At 44.3% G+C, this 22,844-nt stretch overlaps 1 protein-coding gene across 5 annotated transcripts in view; it reads left to right on the plus strand.

Moving 5' to 3' along the window:
- LOC112227747 (dipeptidyl aminopeptidase-like protein 6) overlaps positions 1-22,844 on the plus strand; it is a 356,992-nt gene that overhangs the window by 324,224 nt on the left and 9,924 nt on the right. For all 5 annotated transcript variants that reach the window (XM_042308485.1, XM_042308488.1, XM_042308486.1 and 2 more), the window contains 15 exons: positions 440-514; positions 1,926-1,978; positions 2,507-2,588; positions 5,695-5,815; positions 9,241-9,395; positions 10,557-10,654; positions 11,108-11,231; positions 11,319-11,357; positions 12,750-12,857; positions 13,231-13,322; positions 16,227-16,274; positions 16,891-17,009; positions 18,239-18,286; positions 20,442-20,540; positions 22,679-22,748. In XM_042308485.1, the coding sequence (XP_042164419.1) occupies positions 440-514; positions 1,926-1,978; positions 2,507-2,588; positions 5,695-5,815; positions 9,241-9,395; positions 10,557-10,654; positions 11,108-11,231; positions 11,319-11,357; positions 12,750-12,857; positions 13,231-13,322; positions 16,227-16,274; positions 16,891-17,009; positions 18,239-18,286; positions 20,442-20,540; positions 22,679-22,748 (1,331 nt within the window). The remainder of the gene's footprint in view (positions 1-439; positions 515-1,925; positions 1,979-2,506; positions 2,589-5,694; positions 5,816-9,240; positions 9,396-10,556; positions 10,655-11,107; positions 11,232-11,318; positions 11,358-12,749; positions 12,858-13,230; positions 13,323-16,226; positions 16,275-16,890; positions 17,010-18,238; positions 18,287-20,441; positions 20,541-22,678; positions 22,749-22,844) is intronic.

Below are 22,844 nucleotides of genomic sequence, written 5' to 3' on the forward strand. Positions count from 1 at the left end.
CTCTCCAACTTTCTCATATTTCCACAGTAGATGCATCCCAATAGGCCAAAGAACAGACTGTGGTTTTTGCATGAATTGAATTCAAACTTTTCTTTTTGCGTCAGCATATCAAAGCACCCAAAGCTCTTATTGTGAAGCCTACTGAAACGATACATCATTAGCACATCGTTTGATCTGGCTCGTTATCATTTGGGTTCGCTACGCATCAAATGTTTTTGACGAAAAAGCAACATCAGTGTCGAAATGGCGAAGGTGACAACGCCCAGTATGTTCATCCCTCCGAAATCAGAAAGAGCCGCGACAAGATTAATGCGTCTGCCGACCAAGTCCGCGCCGAGCAATCCGTCAAATGCAGTCATTTAAGGATCGCCTTAATGAAAAAACACTACGCATGGTTAAAGGTCTCATCTTTTGTGTTTTCTCTCTCTCTGCTTTACAGGAAATGTACAAAGCCAGCAAGTATGAAGTGTCTCCTGACATGAAGCATGTGCTACTCGCCTACAACATGGCACCAGTGAGCTCCTTCATTTGTTTGCTTGTTTTTTGAATTAGCAGAGTGACAGGCACATACTTCAGTGGGCTCTGAGGGGAAACGTGGCGAGGCGGTGGGGGAGAAAAGTAATCATTGCGTCCGGATAGAGGACTGTCGCACCCCGCTACCTCTCAGCCACTATAGAGAGAGAACAGCTGAGTTGAACTACTCTTCAGAGAGGGACCAAAACACAAACAAACCCCATAACACAGCTGAGAAAGGGGGATGAGGAAGGGATGGAGGAAATGGGAAAACAAAGAGAGGGAATGGGAAAACAAATGGAGGGAATGGGGCAAGCCTGAGAGTAGAGAGATTTGGGGTAGCAAGAGTGTGAGAGAGGGAGGGGAGGAAAGGATAAAGAGAGGGATGGGAGGTTTTTCTGCTACAGCGGTTACTGCATTATGTAATGGCTCAGGTAGTTAACTCAGCTGGAAGATTACTGCAATGTGAGATCCAGGACACAGAGTCTGAAAAAGAATCAGCATGTCAGGGAATAGAATCCCATTGGCTCAGAAAGACACAGAGAGAGAGTAGACACTGTTACAGTAGGGAGGAAAAGGTGTAGACCTGGGTTAACCTTGCCATATATATCAGGAACAGTGTGGTATCAGGAACAGTGTGCTATCAGGAACAGTGAAGTGTCACCAAAGGTGCAAGACTGGGAAAGTGTAATGGTACAGTAGGGAGGCACTAATTTGTGTGTGTGTGTGTGTGTGTGTGTGTGTGTGTGTGTGTGTGTGTGTGTGTGTGTGTGTGTGTGTGTGTGTGTGTGTGTGTGTGTGTGTGTTAGACAGTGCATTTGTTATTTTAATCATCCCTCCATAGCCCTGGTAGATGACAGCTCCGTCCCCCGGCTGTCATTGCACTCTCTCCATATGTCATGCTGCTGCTTGCCCTTCATAGAAGCCCCCCCCTCTCTCTCTCTATCTCTCTCTTTCTCGCTTGTCAATCCCTCTCTTTCTCTCCCCCAACTCTAAGGGGGGTATTCAGACGGACTACTGTAACAAGGGGATCCATAATTAACTCCTGCTACATCAAGAAGCATTCTACATGTCATCTCTCAGTCCAGGGCCTGCTAGTAGAATGCAGTGTAGACATGATTCCCACTGGGGCCAACCATACGAAAAATGTATGCTTGTATGACTGACTGTAAGTCTCTTTGGAAGAAAGGGTCTGCTAAATGGCATATATTATATTATGAACACTGCATTTGTGCCCTGGACTTAGTGACTCATTGACAAGGAATATTACATTTGAGCAAATACAGAATGACTTTGTAGAATACAATATAACCTCCCAACCAAATGCATATACATTCTGGTGACAGTTAGCTACTAAAACATGGTTCAATGGCCAAGTACCTCATGATAGTCTTCAATCATTCTTCTTCTAGGTGTACCAGCACTCGTTCACTGCCTTCTACATCATCTGCAGCCTGGAGACTCCGTAAGTAGCTGAAACCAACCAATGCTTCCCCTCCTCTCCCCTCCACTCTCCTCTACTCTCTTCGGCCCAGTCAGTCAAGTCTCTGCGCTGCCACCCAGTGAAGACGAGGAGAACTGCAGGCCAGGGGACTTGATGACCTCATTCATCCTCATCTCCAGACTAAGACAAAGGGCCTGTGACACCTCTAATTTTCTGTCCTGCAGCACACAGCACTTTTCTAAATGAACAGAAAGTGGCAGCGATATATAAAGCACCAGTATTTATAGGTGCTCGTAAACCTCTTGGGCTAAGCTGTAATACACTGGTATATCTGGGCAGGAGCAGAGCAGGCTGCTGGTGTGGTGCACTGGAGTTTTTTTTATAATGCTGTGGTTTGAGGAGCCACTAAGTAAGATGTTATTTTTAAAGAAGGTGCTCAGTCATTTAATGGGGGGCAGTTAAAGGTGTGTGTTGTTAAATAAAGGTTAAATAAAAAGTATGTAGTGTGGGTGTGTGTAGTCTGAATGTGGTCTCTCCTCTGTGCTGTAGGGAGACATGGAACCTGAACCCTCCAGAGGTGCGGAACGCACAACTGCAGTATGCAGGCTGGGGACCCACGGGCCAGCAGCTGGTAAGAACTACAACTACCCGCAGCACCCTCCTTGTCTCACCCATACTCCATACCCCAATGTCACTCCCATTTGGCAAACCATGTCTAGTTATAATGTATTTCTAAACTGAGAGTACAATATCAATGACCTTTCCTATGGCCGTGTATGTCTGTTAAACTATCACAAGCTACCAGGCAGTCTAGCCACCGAGAGAACATTAATAAGCATCAGTCTAGTGGTTCTCGGAGCAGACAGACTGTGAGTGATTACATCCTCCAGCACAATGCAATTAATTACCTGTAATCTCCTCAGCGGATTAATTAGTGAAGTCACTGGATTGATATCACACACTCTCTCCCAGTATTAATCATCAAACAGCCCTGATTCCAACAGTCGCTTTCATTTTAAGGAGCTCCCCTCCCAGCAACAGATGCTTGCCCTCTGAGCTGTGATGCTGGTTGTCAACGATAGGATGCATGGGCGGGAGAGGAAGGTGTCTGCCGACGTGCATTCATATAATATGTAAACGCTCCTCTCTCTCTCTCCTCTCTCTCTCGCATGTGTGTATATTATGCGCCCGCGCGCACACACACACACACACACACACACACACACTAACATCAGCCCATCTGTTATCACATTTCTCAAGCCCCTCCCCTCTTGATCCTCTCTTTAATTTCTCAAGCCCCTCCCCTCTTGATCCTCACTTTAATTTCTCAAGCCCCTCCCCTTGATTCTCTTTTTAACACACACAAACACACACAGCTTTCTTGTCCCATGTCGAAAAGTAGTAGAATTGAGTTAAATACACATTATTCAGAGGACAGGCAGCTCTGTCTGTGTGGATGAACATATAACTCCAGTTTTAGCAGTATGTGGTCTTCTTCCTTTAAATTGGAGTTCAATCCCCCACTGAGACGCTGAGCTTTGCATGCTCTCCTCCCTGTCTCCCATGCTCTTTCTCCCCCTCCTTCGCCCTACTTTTCTCTCTTTGTGAGGCTAATCTCCAGAGTTGTCAACCAGCACACAATATGACCACACATCTCCCCAGACTCTGCGTGTGTATATGGGAGGAAGGGCTGGGCGGTATACCGTATTTGATGCACAGACCGGTCTGGGATTTCACTTTACCTTCTATAACGAATGTTGGGTTTGTTAAATGGGATACGGCATGTGTAACGTTCATTTTTATAGTTTACTCCGCTACTTGAGTCATCACTCAGCGCTCTCTCTCTCTCTCTCCATGCCGCTTTTCACACAGAACTGTCACTGCCCCCATCACTCAAGAAGCGCCTTTGTTGTTCCTCAACCACGAGGCACTTGAGTTCAGGCTCAAATCAAAGAAAACGTTCAATGTAGCTAAAGATTATTGGGTCCCCTAGGAAACACTTTTCAACACTTTGGTTCCTACCCTGTCACAACTCCTCCCTGGCATTTTAATTTGTTGTCGTTTCAAACTAGGCCTCATTTTCAAAGTGCCCACTATTATATACTAACTAGAATTAAAACAATCATTCTATTTCCAATGATTCCAACAGTTCACCCAAGTGTTTTGCTCTAAATTGCAAGCAATTGCAACATTTGGTTAAAAATTAGGCCTAGTTTTTTTGCCCATATTGTGCAGCCCTACGTGGCAGTGTGGAAATGATCTCAAATGAGTGCAGAAATTGATGAAAATGTAGAAAATTATTTTTGGTTGAATTGAACAGCGTAAAACAATCATAATGGAGAAAGATCCATTGAAATCACTTAGAATGTGTGTTGCCACCCTAAGGTCACGCACTACTCATATAGCAAATTTAGAACTTTTATTATTCATAAACATGAAATACCGTCACAACGTCCATTTTTTTTTTCAAATACCGTGATATGAAATTTTGGCCATATCGCCCAGCCCTAATGGGAGGTAACTTGGGCAGTGTTTCTACCTCCTTCAGAAGTGGGCCAAGCTCACCGTGTTACTCCCTGCCCTGGGCTAGATCCTGTTATAAAACTGGGCCCTCAGTCCATCTGCACAGAGGTGAATTCAAACACACCTGTGTTCCCCTGGTCTACCTAGCCACATAAGGAAAATTGCACCCCCACCCCCCCATCCTTTTTGGTGGGGGCATTGTGATGCTATTGCATTGCCTTAACTGCTGCAAGGAAAGGGAACATACCCTATCATCCCTGAGGAGAGGTCAACTATTGTTGAAGTATTTCTTTATTTAAAAGAGAATATCTTTCAGACTGTGTTTACATAGCATGTTTCAGTCCATGTCAGTAACAGAGATTACACGTGAACCAACGAAAAGCTCAAGGCCAAAGTTATTGAGCTATCCTTAGTTACCTTCTATTGTTTTCAATATAAGCCCTACGAACTCTGCAACTGAAACCGACCTGTTAAGAGCCTTTAATAACATGAGCATTATATTTTTAGATAGAACTTTTAAAGTTTTTTTTGTAGGTAGAGAATCTGTAATGTGTGAAGAGGAACTATAATATGCTACTACTAACAGTGGACAGAGAGGAGGGCAATGCTGTAGCCCAGTAAAGGATCTATCTGCAATTAGGACTTATATTGATGTACAGTATTGGTGTTCAATGTGGTGAGGTAAAGGATTCATTATGCAGTACATTCTTTCTCTCTCTTGATCTCCTTCTTTCTCTGTCCTTTCTCTCTCTTTCTCTCTCCTGAGCCGGAGTTATCAATCAATACTTAGACACGCAGTAATATGGAGACAATATTATGTCCATTACATGATGAAAGTATAATCCAATAGCGAGGAGGCAGAAGGGTAAGTTGAGGCTATTTACTAGATTGTGCAGGTAGCAAACATGACTGCCATGTTGGCAGGTGACTGTGAACTTCAAAACACGCGATATGTGTTTATTCAACAAGGCCTGCTATATCGTGGCTTGTCAAACAAGCCAATATTGCTGCAAAATGTTCATGATTCAATTTGCAGTGAATAGGAGAGGATCAAACATTTCGATAGAATCTTTTGAGCTCAAATTCCTCATCTGGTTAAAGCATCCTTCCATCAACCTACAGGTCAAGTTTAGTCATGCAGAACACAGGTCCTTTCTTCCTTCCATATTGATCACCTCAGTTTTTCCATATTTTTTTCTCACATCTTCCCTTAGATTTTCATTTTTGAGAATAACATCTACTACCGTTCGACGGTGGAGAGCCGATCGATCCGCCTAGTCTCCACCGGCAAGGAGGGAGTCATCTTCAATGGGCTCAGCGATTGGCTGTATGAAGGTGAGATAACACTTTTATTGGCTGATTCTTGGTGGTAGTTTATTGGCACATCTGTCCCATTGCATTGTCATCCCCAGAGAATGTGGCACTTGAGTCAAAATGATTCTTGTCTTGAAATTTTAAACACAACAGAACTGGTATTAAGGCTAGTCATAGGTGCAGTAAACAATTGATTTAGAGTGATACCAAAATGTAGTTAAAAACAGGAAAAGTGCCCAATTTGCTTCAATTTCCCTGAGTTCTCACTGCGGCTGTTCGACATAGGTAAATTAGCATTAATTCAGCAGAATTAATCTTCGCCGTCTGTTCTCCATTCTGATACAGATGTCTCCCTGTTTGTTTTGACTCGACCGATCCAAGCTCTGACTCCACCTCAGTGCCTCTGCCTCGTCCCCTGAGGAACAGACTGCCTCGCTGTGTTCAGCTTTACTAATGAAAAGCTCCCCGTGTGTTTGGCTCTCTGCTCCAAGACTTCTCGCTTTTAATAACACGGATAGAGAAAGAGAGGCAGGAGTGTCAGGGAGGGCCTGGATGGCTGTCTCTTAGTTAGGGCCTGGTGTAGTGCTCATCAATGGGTGGGGCGGCACCTGCCAACCTTTCACTAGGTGTCTCGTGACATACTGCCAGAACACTGCTAGATGTGATTCTGAGTTCCAAGAGTAATTGTAAACTGGCAACAATATTACAAATGTTACCGTATGAAGGCTGAATTCTGCACATGCGTGATTGCGACCGTTATGTCTGCATCTGTGTGCAACGGTCATGTCTGTGTGTGCACTCACACGGTTAGAGAAAGAGAGGCAGGAGTGTTTTACACTAACTCTTTGTTAACTGTTAAAGTGTGTATGTGTGTTGACACACCCCTAACCCCAGATTAGTTTGACTGAGATTTTAAGCTGTGCAGTGGAGCTCTTCCAACAGCAATATTAGTCTAAGTCCATTGAAACTTTAATCACTGTCTGACCCCTGCCACATAATTATGAAGCGAGGGCCTGGCAATTTACATTGATCATTTATTAAGGAAGATGAATCTTTTGATGGGATGGGAGGCCCCACAACGTAGACCTACCACACGTATCATGTCTCTCAGTGGAGATCTCTTTGACAGACTGCGGTCTTTCAGCAATAACACATTCAATGTGTGTGTGTGTGTGTTTGTTTAGTGGTGACATAAGCCGTGAAGGGGAGAGAGACCTTGCCAGGTTGTGTAACATCTGTTTAGATCTGCACCAGATGACAGCATGGTCAATCACAGTGTCAGATATGGGGAGGAAATCTCTCCCTGGAGGAAAAACGTCACGCTTGCAGTCTAATTTTGTAGTAACCGTCTAAAAACCAGATGACATTATCATTGTGTGTGTGGTACACTGACAGTCTTGCATAAGGGGAGTCAGACAGACACCCAAGGCGATTATAGAACGCTTTGTCATCAGTGGCCTGTCTGTCAGATTAACTGATGTGGTGGAGCAGACAACATCCTGAAATATGATGTGGCCCAGGTATAGAACCAGTTCTGAAGCAGACAACATCCTGAAATATGATGTGGCCCAGGTATAGAACCAGTACTGGAGCAGACAACATCCTGGAATATGATGTGGCCCAGGGATAGAACCAGTACTGAAGCAGACAACATCCTGAAATATGATGTGGCCCAGGTATAGAACCAGTACTGGAGCAGACAACATCCTGGAATATGATGTGGCCCAGGGATAGAACCAGTACTGGAGCAGACAACATCCTGAAATATGATGTGGCCCAGGGATATAATGGGTACTGAAGCAGACAACATCCTGAATTATGATGTGGCCTAGGAATAGAACCAGACCAGTGTCTGGCACTCTTGATAGGAGCTGTGTGTGTATGGCCCCTGGAGTTTTAGCTGGTATTGCACTTTTTGCACACTGAGACGATTTTGTTTGTATTTGTTTACGGTGGTACATACACTTATTTTCTGAAAAATATAGCAGTAAACAACTGTGTGTGTGTGCGTGCGTGCGTGCGTGCGTGTGTGCGTGCGTGTGTGTGTGTGATATCCTATCTATGCTCTCTGTAAGCAGGCAGTTCAGTTGAATCTCTCGTGCTTCAACTGTCATCTACCAGTGGGGCTTAGTTCTAATACGTATCACCATTGCCCCCTATTGGACGGGACTCATCTTGCACCACGTGTTCTTTGCCTCAATTGACATTCCTCTGAATCTCACCAAGTCCTATCACACCTTGTCTTTGTCAAAATGTCTCAACATAGGAAGCACTACTCTTATCATAGCATATTATTTTTGATCAGTTAATGGTTGTTGAATTGTGTCCCGGTGAAGAAAGATATGTCCTTCCTTCTCCTCCTCATTAGTTTGGCCCACCTGATTCTGTCACATTACATTCATTAACTTCTATTGCCCACCTGCCTAAGTAACAGGGCGGCTCATGCATAAGTCATATCTGTGTTAGGCAGTGAATAATTTAGAGTCAGACAGCGAGTCTGTGAACCAGGGAGAATGGAGGAGTGTGACACTTCTCACCTGGGTAATCATAGCTAGGGAGAAAGAAACGGCTCTCAAAGGACATGGAAACAAAGGTGAGTTCACACACACACATTTGAAATACTTTATTTGAATCCACAAATCACATTACATCAAGAAGGTTTTGGATAGATAGACACTGAAGGATGCAAGGATACACATACACACAGGAGATGTAGCGCTGTGTCAGACCACTAATTTCCTCCTCAAGCTAAATGCAATTCATGCACACGCACACGCACACACACACACTTTATCATCTGGTTGGGGATTGATGCAGAAAAGATTACATACATACATACATTCAGTGTTTTTCTGCACTTGGGCGTGCCTGTGTGTGTCTTCACCTGGAACTACATATCAATAGAGCCCCCTCTGGTATAGTAGTGTGTGTCCTGTCATTCATATCAACCTGAACAATTTCAAACACACCCATGCTCTGTAGGGACGCACAGAGGTCTCAGGTTTTTGATTAAGTAAGCCAAGTTCCAACAGCATTCTTTCTATGTGCCTCAGCAGCAGAAAAGGGGTTACACACAAACAACCACACTCCAATTTCAACACACTGTTGCACCTGACTGGGAAATTACTTTTCCTGTTCCCTTTCCTGGTATGGCTCTCGATTGGTCGACGTTCCTCGCTTGTGAGATTAAAAGCAGTGTTTTGATTTATGGCCGGAACATACAGTACTCCTCATTTTAGGGATGTTATGACAGCGTTGAGCCAAACTCACTCTGCATTGCAATTGATGTTTGGGTCAGTATTTAATATAACCAACGTATCTGATGCAGGTCTGCACAGGGCGTTGAAATGTGATTCCATTGAAACACAGAGTAGGTTTCTGTAAGGGTTTCATCATTTTCATTATTACTGAAAAGGAAAGGACATTTCTCTCCAATTATTTTCCAGAGGAGATCTTCCAGACCCATATTGCCCACTGGTGGTCTCTGGACGGTGCCCGGCTGGCATATGCCACCATCAACGACACCATGGTGCCCAAGATGGAGATCCCCATGTTCACAGGAACTACTTACCCTACTGGGAGGGAGTACCACTACCCTAAGGTTAGAACAGTATGATTACTAACCAATGACTGACTGAAAACCACTACCCTGAAAGCCAATTTATGCTTGATCCGAAATGTGGTCGGAGCCTTCGTGTGGAGTGTGTGACAAAATTGCGGAGCCTCTGGAGGCATGCAGAGGCCACATCGAGCTCCGTACCTCATTGCCATGCACCTCTTACATGTTGTAACAATGGCTGCGTAGCTCCGCATTGACATGATTGGTTGACGGTAGGTGGGGGACGGTACGTCCTGTATAAACACAAACTGACTTCCTTGACAACTTCCTTCAAAATAGAACAGTATAATTACTAACCTAGTACTGACTGAAACCCACTACTCTAAGTGAACAAAGGGACTAGGGCTAGGAGGAATGGGCTGTAAGTTAGGGTCAGGACTGTTGCTGTCACCAAGGTGCATCGGTCAGAATGCAATGAGGAGATGGAGATGAGGAGTCCAGGGTTAGGGGTATTTATTATACATGGTGAACAACAGAGGCACATGGGGGGGGTTAGGAGTTGGATGGAATTCAAATAATCAAAGCTCGATGATGAGCTGGTTATTTTAATCAGCCGTGTAGTGCTGGGGCAAAAAACAAAACATGCACCCGGGGGGGTGGGGGCCCAGGACCGAGTTTGGGAAATGTTTTAGGATGTGGTGGCTGTCTCATATCACACACAAAGGAAGGAAGTGTGCGCTGTACCATCACCAAACATGAACCATTACTAGTATATAGAGAGGAGCATGCTGCTTTTGTGGGAAACAGAGGAGTGAGGAGAGGTGATTAGGGAGTGGGAACAGGTGTGGAGGGAAGGGGCGTGGCCTAGGGTAATTGGAAGCAATTGGTCCTGTGGTTGCCGTGACCCTTCACAACACTAAGGTTATTGCAGTATGATTACTAACCTATTACTGACTGAAAACATGCACTCTACTGTGCAACACTACGCTGCAGTAAATTGTACCACCACTCAAAGGTACGTTATCATTAAACACACATAAAGGTAAAACAAACTATCTTGGGAAATATACCAGCATGGAGTTAATTCTGTCTACAGACTGTTCTTCCTGAGGTAGATGTGCATAAAATGTCCAATAAGAACAGTTATTTTATTGATGGAATTTGAACTCATATAGTCTCTCTGTCCTCTTTTCCTCCATGCAGGCTGGGGAGGAGAACCCAGTCATCTCTCTGTATGTGGTAAACCTGAATGGGCCCCTGCACACCATGGAGATGAGGAGGCCTGAGGACCAGAGGATGGGGTACACCCCCCCACACAGCACAACACACAACACACAACACCAACCTCTGTTACAATACTACTCAACTGCTAACAGTATATAGGTTTAATAAATTTTACATTCAACAGACGCTCATATCCAAAGTGACTTACAGGAGCAATTAGGGTTAAGTGCTTTGCTCAAGGGCACATCAACAGATTTATCATTGAGTCGGCTTGGGGATTTGAACCAGTGACCTTTCGGTTTACTGGCCCAACATGCTTAACCGCTAGGCTACCTGCCTCCCCACTACTAATACTGCTACTACTACTATATATAACATGGTTATATACCCTTATGGCTTTCAAAGGGATGAGCTCTGTTACACATGCAATATGTTAGTAAGACATTCCTAGTCCTTTATTCTAGATATTGTATTTGCATGAATAAATGCATAGTCACAATAAATGCATAGTTTTGTTTTGTGTTGGACAGAGAGTACTATGTCACCATGGTGAAATGGGCGACTACCACCAAACTGGCAGTGAACTGGTTAAACAGAGCCCAGAACATATCCATGCTGACTCTGTGTCAGGCCACCACTGGCGTCTGCACCAAGGTGTGTGTCTGTACGTCTGTTTTTCAGCCCACTTCATTCACTTTTCATCTGCTTTTCATTGACTTTTCTTTCAAATTGTCTGTTTAGAAACACGAGGACGAGAGCGAAAGTTGGCTACACAGGCAGGTAAGAAACCAACAAGATTCAAATACAAACAATGTCTTAGTGCTCTTAAAGGTAGAGCGAAATGACGTCACAACAAGGAGCACCGCAGATATTGAGATGAGCGAGATGCAAGACACTCTCACACAGTCACACACAGTATCTTTGCATGGCCATCAAGGCACCTGTATCTTTGCTCTTCTATCAAGGCACCTGCAAGTTCCCAGACATTTCTGGGGGGAATGACCCTAGCCCTCACCCTCCGATCCAACAGGTCCCAGACGTGAACAATGGGATTGCGATCCGGGCTCTTCGATGGCCATGGCAGAACACTGACATTCCTGTATTGCAGGAAATCAAGCACAGAACGAGCAGTAAAGCTGGTGGCATTATCATGCTGGAGGGTCATGTCAGAATGAGCCTGCAGGAAGGGTACCACATGAGGGAGGAGGATGTCTTCCCTGTAACGCACAGCGTTGAGATTGCCTGCAATGACAACAAGCTCAGTCCGATGATGCTGTGACACACCGCCCCAGACCATGACGGACCCTCCACCTCCAAATCGACCCCACTCCAGAGTACAGGCCTCGGTGTAACGCTCATTCATTCGACGATAAACGCGGATCCGACCATCACCCCTGGTGAGACAAAACCGCGACTCATCAGTGAAGAGCACTTTTTGCCAGTTCTGTCTGGTCTAGCGACGTTGGGTTTGTGCCCATAGGCGACTTTGTTGCCAGTGATGTCTGATGAGGACCTGCCTTACAACAGGCCTACAAGCCCTCAGTCCAGCCTCTCTCAGCCTACTGCGGAAAGTCTGAGCACTGATGGAGGGATTGTGCTTTCCTGGTGTAACTCGGGCAGATGTTGTTGCCATCCTGTACCTGTCCCGCAGGTGTGATATTCGGATGTAATGATCCTGTGCAGGTGTTGTTACACGTGGTCTGCCACTGCGAGGACAATCAACTGTTTGTCCTGTCTCCCTGTAGCGCTGTCTCACAATATGGACATTGTAATTTATTGCCCTGGCCACATCTGCAGTCCTCATGCCTCCTTGCAGCTTGCCTAAGGAACGTTCACACAGATGAGCAGAGACCCTGGACATCTTTCTTTTGGTGTTGTTCAGAGTCATTCGAGAGGCCTCTTTAGTGTCCTAAGTGTTCATAACTGTGACCTTAATTGCCTACCGTCTGTAAGTTGTTAGTGTCTTAACGACCGTTACACAGGTGCATGTTCATTAATTGTTTATGGCTCATTGAACAAGCATGGGAAACAGTGTTTAAACCCTTTACAATGAAGATCTGTGAAGTTATTTGGATTTCTACAAATTATCTTTGAAAGACAGGGTCCTGAAAAAGGGACGTTTTTTTCTGCTGAGTTTGTATGTTCTATGTGTGTTATATGACTGGTGTGCAGAATGAGGAGCCGCTGTTCTCCAAAGATGGTCTGAAGTTGTTCTTCACCAGAGCCATCCCACAGGGAGGCAGGGGCAAGTTCTTCCACATCTCCATGTCCATCACACAGGTACTGTATACTCCCCTTCAACACGCTCTCTTCTGTGTTCTGCACGAGGGCTTCCATACACTGGAATTGCTGCCTACAGCATAGCATAGACAACAGCCACTTCCGTAATATCTTCCATCACAAGTAGCACAGAAGTCAGTTCAACTAAGTGTGCACTCCTAATGTGACAAGAAGACATTGAGTCCAGTGATTTTTAACATGCAGTATATGTATCTTCCTTTCCCTCCCTCTCCCCTTCCCTCTCCATTTCCCCCTCCCTCTCATTCTCTCTGTCCCTCTCCCGCTCCCCTTCCCTCTCTCTCCCACTCCCTCTCCTTCTCTCTCTCCTTTTACCTCTATCTCCTCGTCCCTCTCCTCCCCCCTCCCTCTCCAGCCCAACACCAGCACAGACACGCTGCAGTCAATCACGTCTGGAGACTGGGATGTCACCCAGGTCCTAGCCTACAACGAGGACAGCCAGCTAATGTGAGCTCCCTGACCCAGCTGGGCCACACACACACACACACACACACACACATATAATGCACTCACATGTAGTATATACACATTTTTGCTGTAATTATGAAACAAACAAACACCCACCCACAAAACCTAAAACAAACAATTCATCAAACCCCTCTCTCTCCCCTCTCTGTCTTTCGCTCTCCCTCTCTTTCTCCCCCATCTCTCTCTCCCCCTCTTTCTCTCCCCCTTTCTCTCTCTCTCTCTCCCTGTCTCTCCCTATTTCTCTCACCCTTTCTCGCTTCCTCCCCCTTCGCTTCCTCTCCCCTCTTTCTCTCTCTCCCCCACCCTCTCGCTCTCCCCTCCCACCGCTCTCTCTCCCCTCCCACCTCTCTCTCTCAACCCCCCACCCTCTCTCTCCCGCTATATCTCTCCTCTCCCCCATCTCTCTCTCTCTCTCCCCCCCCCCCTTTCTCTCCCCCTATCTCTCTCTCCCCCTATCTCTCTCTCCCCACTATCTCGCTGTTGGTATAATTTCATTATTTCCAATTTGTTTTCATTAATTGAATTCACTTAGTCTATTTTATGAGAATTTGTAAGATTCTTATTTGCATAAAATAGACGGAGACCAGTCTTATCAAAATTAGATAATAGTATTTATTCTCGGAGAGCGCTGCCATGTAACCACGAACAACAGTTTATATACAAAATATGACGTCACAGGTTCTAGAATGAATCTCCTCCTCCCGACCAAGACAGAGCAAGTTTAAAAGTTCATTCCGACCCACTAGCGCACACACAGGACACACAATAAAACTGAATTAACTCTTGATCCCTCACCATTATCGATCACCACTTAGCTGACAGTTCTAGTTAACAGAAAACCTGGGAATGCACTCACTGCCTTATCTAAAACACCCCAGAGCTAAGTTTCGTCGGTTCAACCATAGGTTAAAGACATTTTCTGTTTACTGAAAAACCCCCACTTCCAATATTCTCCAACCTGGCTGGAATGGTATTTATTTTATTTAATTACCCCCTGTTTCAGGCTACACAATCCCTCACTTATGAATTCATATTGTTAATCAGATATAATAAAACAGAGTATAAGTTTACTTAGTTACAGTTCTATTTAAAATGGGGATATTGTTTAGTCATTTATTCATAAAATTCCTAACACTCGCTCTCCCCTATCTCTCTCTTCCTCCAATCTCTCTTTCCCCCATCTCTCTCCCCTCTCGCTCTCTCCCTCCCGCCCTCTCTCTCCCCCTCCCCTTTCCCTCTCTCTCTCCCCCCCACTCCCTATCTTTCTCTCTCTCAATTCAATTCAAGGGGCTTTATTGGCATGGGAAACATATGTTAACATTGCCAAAACAAGTGAAGTAGATAATATACAAAAGTGAAAGAAACAATAAAAATGAACAGTAAACATTACACTCACAGAAGTTACACAAGAATAAAGAGATTACAAATGTCATATTATGAATATATACAGTGTTGTAACAATGTGCAAATTATTAAAGTACAAAAGGGAAAATAAATACACATAAATATGGGTTGTATTTACAATGGTGTTTGTTCTTCACTGGTTGCCCTTTTTCTTGTGGCAGCAGGTCACAAACCTTGCTGCTGTGATGGCACACTGTGCTATTTCACCAAGTAGATATGGGAGTTTATCAAAATCGGGTTTCTTTTCGAATTCATTGTGGATCTGTGTAATCTGAGGGTAAATATGTGTCTCTAATATGGTCATACATTTGGCAGGAGGTTAGGAAGTGCAGCTCAGTTTCCACCTCATTATGTGGGCAGTGTGCACATAGCCTGTCTTCTCATGAGAGCCAGGTCTGCCTACGGCAGCATTTCTCAATAGCAAGGCTGTGCTCACTGAGTCTGTGCATAGTCAAAGCTTTCCTTAAGTTTGGGTGGTCAGGTCTTTCTCTTCCTCTCTCTCTCGCCCCTCTCCTCTCCCCCTCCCCAACTCTCTCCACCCCCCCTCTCTTCTCTCTCTCTGTAACCAAAGCTAGCTCAGCTACAGCTCACCTACAAAAGTTACTTTGAGGCGTGAACTTGTTTCTGTCAGATTTGTTCCTGGCCTACTTTAGTAACAAAAAAAATGCAAAGCCTCTGCATCTCTCTGACATCATATTTAATTTATGTTACATCCCTTCGAGTGGCAAGACTATGATACTGTTGGAACTGTCTGCACTCTAGCTGCTTATACCTCCCCGAGCCGACATGTTTCTGTTGAACTGTACTGCTGGAATCTTTACACTAACCTACTTTCAATCTCACTTCATAGACTCCTTACACTTTGTGACTAATGCAATGTTTCAGTGATGTAATGTTGCGTGCACCCATGCATTTGTTATATTATTTATTAGTTTAACATACAGTACCAGTAAAGAGTTTGGACACAACTACTCATTCAAGGGTTTTTCTTTATTTGGACTATTTTCTACATTGTAGAACAATAGTGAAGACAGACATCAAAACTATGAAATAACACATTTGGAATCGTGTAGTAACCAAAAATGTGTTAAAAAAAATCTAAATATATTTTATATTTGAGATTCTTTAAAGTAGCCACCCTTTGCCTTGATGACAGCTTTGCACACCCTTGGCATCCACATATCATCATCCGTTCACCTACTCTGCGTCTCACAAAGACACGGCGGTTGGAACCAAAAATCTCTCATTTGGACTCAGACCAAAGGACAGATTTCCACCCGTCGAATGTCCTTTGCTCATGTTTCTTGGCCCAAGCAAGTCTCTTCTCACATGTTATTTAATGGTTTTGATGTCATCACTATTATTCTACAATGTAGAAAATAGTAAAAAATAAAGAAAAACCCTGGAATGAGTAGGTGTGTCCACACTTTTAACTGGTGCTGCACGTCCAATTTTAAATGTTTATTATGTATCTTGCAGATACTTCTTGAGTACTGAGGATGATCCAAAGCGAAGGCACCTCTACAGGTAACACATACATAGCTCTGTAATGTAACTGTCTGTAATGCTGTTCTCTTCTGTTGTGCCTAGCTCTGTTGCCCACCACCCAAAAGACATGGGTTCTTTTGGTTTCACTTGGTTACAATTTCAGTGCCTTTTGGCCTGCATGCTTTGAGGCGCTTTGCTCCACGTCTGAATAATGATCTAGGAGAAAGACTTCAAGATTCACATTTTATTAGTCGTATGTACAGGATACACATGGTCCAACATCTTCCTTCTCGACAACGCAACAACAATAAGAAATATCAAAAGATAAGAATATGAGCATAAAGTAAATGGCTCAGTAGAATATAATAAACATTTTAGCATAATTATAATACAGGAAAGCACAATTTATAGTCCACTATTTACATGTGTTTTGGGGAAGGAGGGCAGGTAAGCCCAGCGGTTAAGTGCATTGGGCCAGTAACCGAAGGTTCACTGGTTCAAATCCAGAGCTGACTAGGGGGAAAATCTGTCCATGTGCCCTTGAGCAAGGCACTTAACCGTAATTGCTCCTGTAAGTCGGTCTGGATAAGAGCGTCTGCTAAATGACCCCCCCAAAAAATGGGATTGGCTGAGTGTCCTCTTGTTGTGTTTGTAGTGCGGACACGGTGGGTCCCTTCAACAGACGCTGTCTCTCCTGTGACTTCTACGAAAGCTGTGGCTACGTCACAGGCTCCTTCAGCCACAACATGAGCCTCTTCCTCCTCAGCTGCAAAGGTGGGAGACACCGGTTGGTCAGTCTGTCCATGGGTTGGTTTGTCTGTCTCTCCCCAAGTGAACCTTTGGCCTCTCACTTCTTTCTGAGAGACGCACTAGTAAAGACAAAATTAATTCAATGCATGTGTTGGTGACGGATGATATTTGGTCACAAACTCAATCATTTGTGCAGTATATTTAAACCTCTACAATGCCTCTACCAGAACTCCTGCATTATTTCAACATGTGGCTACGGGTCCAATAGCAGCATCCCAAAGATTGTCATCCTCTCACTGAACTCCCTGGAACCACACAGGACAGCCGTGTTTACTGAACCTGTCTCTACCTCATTCACTTTTAATCCCTCATTCCCCTACTGCCTCTTGCCCGCTTTCATTTATTTGACGGGATTGTGATATGATTACAGCTCTGTGAGAGATTGCCTGGCCTACTTTGCAGACTCGGAGCCGCAAATGTTTGTTTCTAGAATGGTCACAATTTGCTAAGTGCATCTATCATTTTATTATGTGCCCCTTCCTAGTGCACCGCTGTGTTTTAGGAGACAGAGAGTGAGTGTTTCTACAGGGGCTTGTTTGTTTGGAAGCCAGCTCCTGAACACTGCAGAAATTATTTGGGTTTTGTTCAATTAATTGGATAAGCTAACAATAACAAGGAGGTCTGGACTACATATTTTGTGCTTGTAGAAAACATGTGAAGTAAAACATTATTTGTAGAGGTTTGAGTCTGTTCTCTGCAAAGCAGATAATGTCAGGCTTTCAGACTTTAATCAATAATGCTCTGATGTTGTGTCAGAACTTCTCAAATGGCGTAAACCATGGGTTTGGGGTTTTGAAAGAAAAAAGAAACTTTGAGGCTGGCCTATATTGTGTCTCAGTCTTCTATCGTCAAGGTGCCATTTAAAATGGCACCTTAATAATGAGTTCAAATGATGCGATTCTGATTTTTTTTGCAAGTCTTTTTGCAAGTCTAGATAGAAATGGATAATAAAATCATCCTTTCCCGTTCTCTCGCTTTTCCTAGAACTGTGGACAGTGGGGATACATTTTTAAACATGCAGTTATTTGTACATAAGATGGAGCCACAGAATGTACTCATAAACTCAGACAGAGATGAGACAGAGTGGTGCCACCACAAACTAATGGACACATATCTTGGTTTCAATGCAAGAGAAATGCCTGATGCTGATGTCTTTTTTTGTCCTCTTTGTTTTTGTTTTGGTCTTTCTCCAGGCCCTGATGTCCCATTTGTAGCCGTGTACAGCACACAGGACAGACAGAGTGAGTCTTCCAGTTAGGATTCTGTTTGGATTCTTTCAAATAAAAAATTGGTCATCAAATGAAATCATTTACACCCTGTTTATCTATCAAACACACACCACACATACACCCACCACACATACACACACTGCATGATCTTCCTCTTTCTTTCCTCTATTGTTAATATCCGGCATACACACACACACACACACACACACACACACACACACACACGCACAAACATATACACTAGATCCATTATACTGAGATCTGATTTCTGACTTGCCATGTAACTGTCAGGAAGCAGATGATACTTGCTAAGTGGGGTGTACACTACACAATTTTAGCCCTGATTTAGCTGTCCCAGACAAGTTTTTTGAGATTGGAGAGGTGAGCGGGTCAGAGATGCAATCTGAGGCCTACCGATCCCGTCTTTTAGCTGTCCGAGATGTTCCGATATTTTCAAACATGTTTGATTTTATCAGCACAGAATCTGCGATGCTCTTGTAGTGTGAGATGTGCAACGTCAAGTTTTGTGAACGACGATCAGAAATAGCCAATGAGAGCTCGCCAGAGAAGAAGCCAGTGAGATGACGTTGTTTCACATCACTCAAAATGTGTAGACTCTCGAGCAGGAGAAATTACTACTACTGGTTTGTATTTGTCTTTAACCAAAGCCCCAAAGTGTCAAATCGTTACAGCTCTAAAGTTCACCAGCAATGTTATTCAATTAAAAATTTTGCTAGATATTTCAACTCTATATGGCAAGCGGGAATGTCTGACTGGAAACTTATGAGGCAGCTTTGAGCCACAGCTCATTCTAGCTACGGTATGTTAACAATCTAATCACATCAATGTTTTGGCAAGAGAATGTGGCGGTATGGAGAATCCTCACGACCAACTGAAGAATCTGGTAGTGTGTGACCCCCGTCTTTGCCACATCGTTTCATGTGCACTGCGTTGGCAAGACAAAAATACAAATGGTCGCTTAATGTGAGAGGCTCAGCGATGTTAGGATTTTGAAAGTTGTGTAGTGGACACTCAGCATTAGAGGGACACCATGGGGGGGAGAAGGACACACTCACAAACACACCTGTAGGACATCCACTCCTCTTCATGAATAAACATCATCCCGGAAATACAGTTCTTTATTAACACCATAGAAAGTAAACATCTGTATCTATCTCTGTTTACCGAGCATTTACAGACCACAGAATTAATGCCCTCCCCTCCATTCCTGATTCACAATATGACCACCCACAGCCGTGTGACCTCATCAAACAGGCACAGCATACCAAGACTTTGACAGCACAGCAAGGCCACCTCTGCTTTCTGCTGAGTCACTGTTTACAGCCTTTGCCCAGTGTGTTGGCAGCCATACTGATTACATTACCTAGCTGGATGGATTTTCTCATAACAACATGACCTTCCCACTGTAATGAAAGACTCTACCGTGTTTGTTTACTGCTGGTTACAGCATGTACACTTGGAAGAATAGCCACAACTATGTGTACAAAGGGGACTAGATAGCCTACTCAGCAGTCATATTTTACTGCATATATTTAAGTTTAGAGGCCAAGGGAGAAAACTAAAGGTACTTTTGGCAGGAACTCTGCTTTCTAACTGGAGCCCTTAAAGTTATTCTGAAATGTACATGCTGTTGTAGGGGGAATAACAACCTGGATGCATTTTCTGTAAAGTGTGTACTCTGCAGCGAACACACACACACACACAAGGTCAAAGAGAAATACCTCTTACAACCAGTCAGACAGTCAGGAGAGAACTCTCTCCCCGACCAAAACACCCACTCATTTTGTTACTAGTCCAATCTCAGTCTCAGCATGCCAAGATAAGCCTCTTTAAGGCTCGTCTCTCTGTAGCCAGCCATTCTGAAGTCTTCATTGATATTTACAGCCTACATTGCTGTTCTGTCTTTATCACGGCGTGTCAGTGCAGGGAGGGAGGGAGGGAGGGAGGGAGGGAGGGATGTCTCTGCATTCTGGTAATTTCCCTCTGTCCTCTGTTATGTCTCTTGTTGTAAGCATGGCTTCATCACAACTTCCAGACCAACATTCTTCCACAACCCCCTTTGAACATCTACAGTACATGCCCCTTAGACCATGATAGCCATAGCAACCTCAGCCATAGACTAAGTCCATGATGTTTGTCACTGCAGAGGTGTTTGACCTGGAGACCAATGAGAATCTGAGGATTAGGCTGGACTCCATGCAGATGCCCCACGTGGAATACAAGGAGATCACCATGGAGGATTACAGTATGTTATGTTCCACTCTAACGCTAAGGGAGATTTCAACAGCAGAGCTGACTTTTAAAGTCTGTTTTGTTAAGATGAACAGATAATGAAGCTGATGAACAAATGAGAATTGTGTCGTGGCAGTATAATCATATAATTACATATACTATCAGGAATCAAGATGAGACCCAAGTGCAGACTGTGTGAAGTAACCATGTTTATTGTAACCACAGGGCAGGAAAACGACAGGTCAAGGCAGGCAGGGGTCAATAATCCAGAGCAGAGGTCAAGGTACAGGATGGCAGGCAGGCTCAGAGACAGGCAGGCTCAGAGACAGGCAGGCGGATACAGGGTCAGGACAGGCAAAGGTAAAGGTAAAAAAACAGGAGGACGAGAAAAAGAGAGACTAGGGAAAACCAGGCGCTGAGACAAAACGCTGGTAGGCTTGAACAAACAAGACAAACTGGGAACAGACAGAAAAAACAGGTATAAATACAGTGAGGGAAAAAAGTATTTGATCCCCTGCTGATTTTGTACGTTTGCCCACTGACAAAGAAATGATCAGTCTATAATTTTAATGGTAGGTTTGTTTGAACAGTGAGACAGAATAACAACAACAAAAATCAGAAAAACGCATGTCAAAAATGTTATAAATTGAGTTGCATTTTAAAGGGAAATAAGTGTTTGACCCCCTCTCAATCAGAAAGATTTCTGGCTCCCAGGTGTCTTTTATACAGGTAACGAGCTGAGATTAGGAGCCCACTCTTAAAGGGAGTGCTCCTAATCTCAGTTTGTTACCTGTATAAAAGACACCTGTCCACAGAAGCAATCAATCAATCAGATTTCAAACTCTCCACCATGGCCAAGACCAAAGAGCTCTCCAAGGATGTCAGGGACAAGATTGTAGACCTACACAAGGCTGGAATGGGCTACAAGACCATCGCCAAGCAGCTTGGTGAGAAGGTGACAACAGTTGGTGCGATTATTCGGAAATGGAAGAAACGCAAAAGAACTGTCAAATCTCCCTCGGCCTGGGGCTCCATGCAAGATCTCACCTCGTGGAGTTGCAATGATCATGAAAACGGTGAGGAATCAGCCCAGAACTACACGGGAGGATCTTGTCAATGATCTCAAGACAGCTGGGACCATAGTCACCAAGAAAACAATTGGTAACACACTACGCCGTGAAGGACTGAAATCCTGCAGCGCCCGCAAGGTCCCCCTGCTCAAGAAAGCACATATACATGCCCGTCTGAAGTTTGCCAATGAACTTCTGAATGAATCAGAGGACAACTGGGTGAAAGTGTTATGGTCAGATGAGACCGAAAGGGAGCTCTTTGGCATCAACTCAACTCGCCGTGTTTGGAGGAGGAATGCTGCCTATGACCCCAAGAACGCCATCCCCACCGTCAAACATGGAGGTGGAAACATTATGCCTTGGGGGTATTTTTCTGCTAAGGGGACAGGACAACTTCACCGCATCAAAGGGACGATGAACGGGGCCATGTACCCTCAAATCTTGGGTGAGAACCTCCTTCCCTCAGCCAGGGCATTGAAAATGGGTCGTGGATGGGTATTTCAGCATGACAATGACCCAAAACACACGGCCAAGGTAACAAAGGAGTGGCTCAAGAAGAAGCACATTAAGGTCCTGGAGTGGCCTAACCAGTCTCCAGACCTTAATCCCATAGAAAATCTGTGGAGGGAGCTGAAGGTTCGAGTCGCCAAACGTCAGCCTCCCTCCTGAGATGTGTGCAAACCTGGTGGCCAACTACAAGAAACGTCTGACCTCTGTGATTGCCAACAAGGGTTTTGCCACCAAGTACTAAGTCATGTTTTGCAGAGGGGTCAAATACTTATTTCCCTCATTAAAATCAATTTATAACATTTTTAACATGCGTTTTTCTGGATTTTGTTGTTGTTATTCTGTCTCTCACTGTTCAAATAAACCTACCATTAAAATTATAGACTGATAATTTCTTTGTCAGTGGGCAAACGTACAAAATCAGCAGGGGATCAAATACTTTTTTCCCTCACTGTACACAAGGTATAATGGGGAAGATGGGCGACACCTGGAGGGGGGTGGAGACAAGCACAAGGACAGGTAAAACAAATCAGGGCGTGACACATACTGATCACTTTCTTTTGTTGTTGTGTAGCACTAACGATGCAGATCCTCAAACCTGCCAGCTTTGTGGACTCATCTCACTATCCTCTGCTCCTCCTCGTGTGAGTACACACACACACACACACACACACACACACACACCTGCTCTACTATAAAAGCTCGCTATCCATCTCCACAGTTTCTCATCAGCTGTTGAC

The sequence above is a fragment of the Oncorhynchus tshawytscha genome, linkage group LG29 (genome assembly GCF_018296145.1).
Source record: "Oncorhynchus tshawytscha isolate Ot180627B linkage group LG29, Otsh_v2.0, whole genome shotgun sequence".
In the NCBI taxonomy this organism is placed as follows: domain Eukaryota; kingdom Metazoa; phylum Chordata; class Actinopteri; order Salmoniformes; family Salmonidae; genus Oncorhynchus; species Oncorhynchus tshawytscha.